This window comes from Notothenia coriiceps, unplaced genomic scaffold, assembly GCF_000735185.1.
Source record: "Notothenia coriiceps isolate Sejong01 unplaced genomic scaffold, NC01 NC01_scaffold00037244, whole genome shotgun sequence".
Lineage (NCBI taxonomy): Eukaryota > Metazoa > Chordata > Actinopteri > Perciformes > Nototheniidae > Notothenia > Notothenia coriiceps.
The window spans coordinates 5,583,993-5,590,709 of record NW_011369945.1 but is presented as its reverse complement, the minus strand read 5'-3'; the positions used below and the strand labels follow the sequence as shown (position 1 = coordinate 5,590,709).

The following is a 6,717-nucleotide window of genomic DNA, read 5'->3' as shown; positions in this document are numbered from 1 at the left end:
TTATTATAATTTAATTAATTTGTTTTATTTATTAATTTATATATTTTAATATTATTTCACATTTCATTTGCAATGTTGAATGTTCAATAAAAAGTTATGTTTGAAAGGATGTACTTGAATTATTATTATATATTATCATTATGTCTAAAATGGTCTTAAAACGGTGCTGACAATATTATCGTTTATCGCAATAATTTCCAGAAAGATTTATCGTCCAACACAATTAATTATCGTGACAGGCCTAACCCTGACCAAACGTCACTCCTCGACGATTATGGTGTGAGAGTGTGTTGGTATTACCTTTGTCAAGGAGGGTATGTTTCCGGCTTGATTTGTTTCTGTTTGTTGGTTTATTTGTTTGTCAGCAGTTTTATGGAAATCCTTCGGATTCATTTGAACTGAAACTTGGAAAAGGGTGTAACATGGGCCAAGGACAAACCCATAACATATTTGTTCATTCAAATTCAAATTGGAATTTAGTGCTTTTTCTATTTAACATGAAAAATGGTAAGAAAATATAGCAGTTTTTTTAATTGGAAAAAAGGTGGACCAACATCAAATAAAAAGGGTTGTGTCCTACTTGTGTCCTGGGTCGCATGACATGGAAGCTATTCAAAAATGATGCCCACTTAAGATACTGTTGTTAAGAGTAAGGGCTTGAATGTGAGCCAATTGTCCTCTGACTGACAACAGTCTAAGTAAGAAAATGCTGCAGCATCCACTGTCTGCTGAATATACAACCTAAAGCTAACTTTACTGCGGTCTCATCATAAAGTAAATACTGATTGCACAATGCTGTGGCTATGAAATAATGACTCCATCTGCTTTTAAGTTGGTTCCATATGAGCCTTGTTTCTTTATGCAATTATGGCTCCCACAGGGTACCATCTTCCGGGAGAATTAAGTCTCCATTGACGGCACAAAGGAAGCGTGTTGTTGCCCAAGCTGTGAGAAAAGTTGAGGGAGTTGAGAAGTTCTCTGTTTTAAATGAAGTAACATCATTTTGTATAGGGTATAGAAGTTGTGAGACTTGCGATTTAGGCTCTGAACAACTTCTCATACAGTCTACTTTTCCTTATAATTTGGGTTTAATTGGTCCTTTGGAAACATTATCATTAATTAACCAAGAAGATTTCAGAAATGTGTCCCTGCAACTTACACAAAGATAACATTAACTGTGACCCCAAAAAATACATAGTTAGTGGACGTTTGAGTGATTTTTAGATATCTCAAGCTAATTTAGAGGCTTCAAAGTGTATTTGCCAAAATTGTAAAACCAGAGGCATCATAGAACAGGATATCATTCTAAAAAATACCCTTTAGTTTGGAAAAAGGTCAACAACAATATAGGTAATAAAACGTGTCGCTGATAGCATATATGTTGTTGTTCTCTTCTAAAGGTGGTTAAAGGACAATTTAAATCATCACTGACTAAATGCCCATTACCAAAGGTACAAGACAAGCAAGCACTCAGCCACTATTTGTTGCAGAATTTCAACATTATGAATGCTCAGACTAGAATATAATGAAACACTTTGAACGATATTCGCCCCAATCCTCACCTTAAAAGAAAAACGACTGCAGAATTGTGGATATGAAGCAGCGCATAATTAGGCTGCATAGTTCCCTTCAGCATTTAGCCATTGGGTGGATGGTTTTCATTGCACCACCTGCCACCATTGTGAGGCAACACTTTTATCATCGCTGGTCCAGGTGGAAATTCTTCACCATTGCCATGCTCTTACCCATTGATCTGTCCAGGCCTCATCAATCAAATGATGATCTCATGAATTGCAAATCATGGTGTGAATGAATCACATGGCATTGACCAACTACAGTATGAGGATCTTCCCAGTTGAGTCTCTTAAGATGTTAGGTGTGTTTTACATATAGAGTACATACGAAAATAGATGTGTATTTCTTGTGATGTGAGTAATGATATTCATGGGAGCAGGTAAGTGGAAGCTGAAATCTATTATATCTAGCAGAGTGTGTTTGTTCTGTAGGAACAAATTGAATCTTTTGGATAGAAAGTAATTCTGTTGGATTTATAACCTTTCTGTGTTTCTTTCTTTCCTCTTTTTCTTCTCTTCTCTGCTCTACTACATCTGTGTCCCTATGCCCCATCTTCCTTTTCTTACTCATATGTAACCTTCTCCGTAATGTTGCCACTAACCTCCTCCACCATTGTCCTCATTTTGCATTCCCTCCATTTTCTTTTCTCACTTTCCCATTTCCGCAATCTACCCTTCATTTCAAAAACCATCCTCTAATGTTTTCCCATCTCTCTGCCCTTTATTACATCTGGGCCTAATCAACTCTTTGTCCTCCCAATCATTACTTGTATATGACTCCTATCACCATTATATTTATATTTCCTCCTGTGTATTTGTTTAAACATCTCTATCCCATCTCTCCAATCCCAATCACTTTGCCTCAAATGTATTCCATTTCAATGTATTATATCCTTCTCGCCCTTTTACATTGAACATTCATCCTCTTGACCCTTTCCCAAATCGCTTTCCCATTCATCCATGCCCCTTATACAATCTCCTCTCAGAATCCTCTCCATTTCCAACTGGCGATGCGGACCGTTGAGGCCCCACCGTCCCGTCTCCTCTCTACCCTTCTGATGATGAATGGCTGGTGGGACATCAGTATTCTGCTCTGTCAGGAATGGGACATAAGCGATTTCCTCGTCCTCGTCAAAAACAACACCCGCTTTCACCTGGGCACTCTAGTCAACCTGACAAGTACCGCTTCAACGTCTTCACCACCGCACTCAGGATTGGCATCAGGAGGGGAGACTTCTTCATCATCATCATCATCATCATCATCATCATCATCATCATCATCATCATCATCATCTTCCTCTTTGCCTTACTTCTCCCCTGCTGCCTCGTCCTCTGCTGCTTCTGCCTCCACTTCCTCCACTTCCTCTTTAAAATCGGACCAGCAGCAGGCTCTCATGCGGCAGCTGGAGGCCCTGAGAGAACCTTCGTCCACCAGGGGAGTGGTGACGTTTGGGTGCGAGATCCGCGAGGTGCGGCGCCTGTGGACGCTGGCCAGCCGGATGACGCTCCCAGAGTTTCACTGGGTTTTGGGGGACAGCCAGAATGTGGCCGAGCTGAGAACAGAGGGGTTGCCTCTGGGGCTACTAGCACACGGCATCATGGGATCCCCCTCTCTTGATCACTATGTGCAGGACTCGGTGGAGCTGGTCGCGCGGGCCGTGGGCAGTGCGGCCAAAGAGAACCCTGCCCTGGCACTCATACCTGGAACTACTAACTGTATGGATGTAATGCAGACTAACAGCAGTTCGGGGGAATACTTGTCAAGGTAAGGTATCATCTAAATACTTCATACAATACTTCAGATCACCCACACAACCCTGAGTTTGTGTGACTGCGAGGATATCATTGATTATTTGACAAGGATGGCAAAGGATGGCGTTAGATTTATAACTCTCAAGAGGTTTTCCAATGTTTTTCTTGTCATTTTCTACAAATCACTTTTATCAGAGTTGGAAACCATGTTGTTACAGTATGGACACGAAAAGCACCACTTCTTCTGTGAATCTTATAGTTTCTACTCAGATACGAATGATTTAAGAATCTACTGGAAATATAAACCTGGCCATTAAAACGCAGAATAACTAAGCAACTGTTTTCTATACCAACAGTCTATTTGTACATCAATCAGACACAGATAAGCGATAGCATTCATATAGAGTTCTGCTTCTGGGCAACCCGACATGTGCAAGTCCAACAATCACTCTGTGTGGAGTTGGCTGGGTAGCATAAAGTGGGTTTTTAGAGCCATTCCGCTCAAAACATCTGCCTGCCGCATCGAAAAACCTGGGTCATCTCTACCCTACAGCCCTCATTATACTTTCCCCCCTCCGTGCTTCTGTTTGTTATTCAGCTTCCTTTCTCTACTTTTGTCTCCTCTAATCCTCTCATTGTGGGAGAATGTACTTTTCTCACATCATGCAGATGTTTAGTCACAGTCCAGCTGCGATGCCAGTCTTGAATTCACCAGAAACACATTCATAGACATCTAAGGAGCATTCATGCAAAAGCAAGCAGCGATTGTAATAGACAATATATTTGCTCTATAAATGCAGCAGTGATGAATGGCATTTAGCAGCAAGCGCTGTAATCTGGAGCTAGGCCACTTTCGTTTATAGTTGCTCAGTAAGATATGAGCGACAAAGAGTGTGTGATCACCACCAATGCATTACCATAAGAGTTTGACCTTTCCTATTGAGATTCTCCTCAAAACACCTGAGTCGGCAGAACGATCATCCCGGGAAGAACATTTTTTGAAAGTGTTGAGCTCCCAAGGGCTGGAGGAGATTACTGATTGCCTTTGAATTATTTGCCTCAATTTAAGCTGTTATAAAGTGTTGATTAGTCTGGAAGTGTTTTACATATCCAAGCTGAAAGAACACGTGTTACAGGACCTTTTACCAGGTTTAGAAGTGCCCTGTCGGTGACCCTGTGAAGGCAGGGGATTCATTTAAAGAGGTTTAGTTTCCCATGTTGGATATGGGGTCTTAGCCAAGCTGTAACACACACCTGGGATTTAGAAAATGTCAGCCATATGCCTGGCTTCTTTATAGCTTTAGATAGCTTATATGATAAACTATAACCAGTTCTGGATGCTGTGAAAAGGAAAAATGTGTAACCTGCAAATGTAAAAATAGGCAGTTGAGAAAATGTTATTCCTTTTGCTTCAATTTGTTTCGACTGCCTCATCACTCTTTTCCAATTTCCGTAGATCTCTTTACAAATTGAAAGTTTGTTAAATTGTGTCAGATGTTGCTATCATCATCTATTACCACTTACTTCTGTATTGCAGTAAAGCAATTGGTTTTGGAATGTTCTTTAATCAGATTGTGGAGGCAGTGTAGTTTAGCTGTCAGATGTCACCTGTGTTTTTTCTGAGTATATTTCCTTTGGTTTTTCCATGAAGCTAGAAACCAGTGTTTTCATTCATATTAATATTGTTTTTTCCATTTATCTATACCTTTTTATATTGATTTCTACTGATCACATGCCATTGTTTAATCATGATATTCCACACAATGACAGAGGGCTCAAGGGGATAGAGAACGCCTGAGTAAATATATAAACTAGTTGAGGGTGCACCAAAGGTTGAAGTTAGCATTTACACATGAAAGATCCAGGAAGTCAGACTTCATATATTTTTAGATGCAATTTTGAAATATTTAGCTTCAGGGCTGACATTTAGATACAGGAGAAGTGCTTGGATGTGTTAAAGTTTGATATCATTCTATATTATTGCTGTTTTTATGAAGACTGGGTTCACCTGCGGTTCTTGGGATGAGATGAGATAGATGGAAGTTTGGAAAACAACAGAGTTCATATGATGAAAGTTCAGGGAGTTTACCTGAAATACTTTTTGGTCCATGCTATTTTAATTTATGACAAATTGCTTAAAACCCTGATGTTCTTAAACACAGTGCATGTAAAGGTCTAGATGACCTTTTCAATTGTTTCAGCGTTGTATAATGAAGAGGTATTATCAGTGGGGGGCTAGGAAGTACCCTTGTTGAATAAAAGTATAAACACATCACATCAGGTAAAAGGACTTTTGAGCAACTTTAGCTCATACAGGAAAACAAGAACACAAAAATACAAGCCTGAGGCATGTGTCATGACGAGACATGAAGTTGTCATTTGAAAATGTGCCACTGGTGGTCTAGTGATTTACAGGCTCTCAGGTGGGGTAGTGCATGAGGCAGTGTGCAGGACTGGAGGGGGTTACATTGACTTTAATATCTCCATCTGTTCCTGTTTCCATAATGTTTCCATGCAACAAAAAAAAGTCAATGATCTCATTTGAGACTAGTAAAACATATCAATCCACAATATCCTCTAGCTTGGTGTTAATGTGACTTCTATTTGTGTGCATGTTGTATGTGCAGAAACTAAAAGGTATTGTCATCTCACCATGATGAGAAGGAGATTGTTTTCTTAAAGGTCACCTATTATGCAAAATCCACCTTTTCTTGTGTTTTATACATAAACACTGTGTAAAGAGATTCTGAAAGTTTCAGGAAAAAAGATTTCGATCACTTTTTGTCCATTTATATAAAAACCTGTCTGAAAATTAGCTGATCAGATTTTGGCCACTTTATGATGTCATAACGATGTTCTCATTCGTAACACTCCGTTCGATGTCTCACTATGGGATGCGCCTCATCGCGGAGTAAACAGACGCATCAATCTCATTACGACAATCCTGATTGGCTGGTGATCTTGACGTCAGCGTCAGGGAATCCACCCCCCCTATAAGTAGCTTGCGCCACGTCGCAGCGTCATTCAAACACCTCTTCTCGCTTCAGAGCACATCTCGACATATCAGTAGCCGGGCTAGCTTAACAGTCCACAGAATGAACCCAAAGCTAACTTTCGGTCGACGGGCGCTCGCCGGCTACTTTTCTGCTTCGCAAGAAGACTGTTAATACTTACACACCAGTTAGTATTGCAATCTACCTCGCCGTTTCTTTCTTCGGAATTAAAGGTAAGGTTTTGATTTTTCAAGCTAGTGACACACCTGTTGCTAGCTTGCCTTCCCTCACTACCGACACCACGGTAGCGAGGAAGTTTTTTCTTTTTGTCTCTCACACCAGAGGAGGGGAAGATAAAAAGGTATTAACACACTAGTTAATATTCTTCTGAGAATAAA

General features: G+C 40.1%; 1 protein-coding gene across 1 annotated transcript in view; it reads left to right on the top strand.

Moving 5' to 3' along the window:
* Nucleotides 1-3,343, top strand: part of LOC104964537 (glutamate receptor ionotropic, NMDA 3A-like) — a 13,141-nt gene extending 9,798 nt beyond the window's left edge. The window contains exons 2-3 of the mRNA XM_010793350.1: nt 2,561-2,791; nt 2,957-3,343. Of these exons, the coding sequence (XP_010791652.1) occupies nt 2,561-2,791; nt 2,957-3,343 (618 nt within the window). The remainder of the gene's footprint in view (nt 1-2,560; nt 2,792-2,956) is intronic.
* The last annotated feature ends 3,374 nt before the right edge of the window (nt 3,344-6,717 follow it).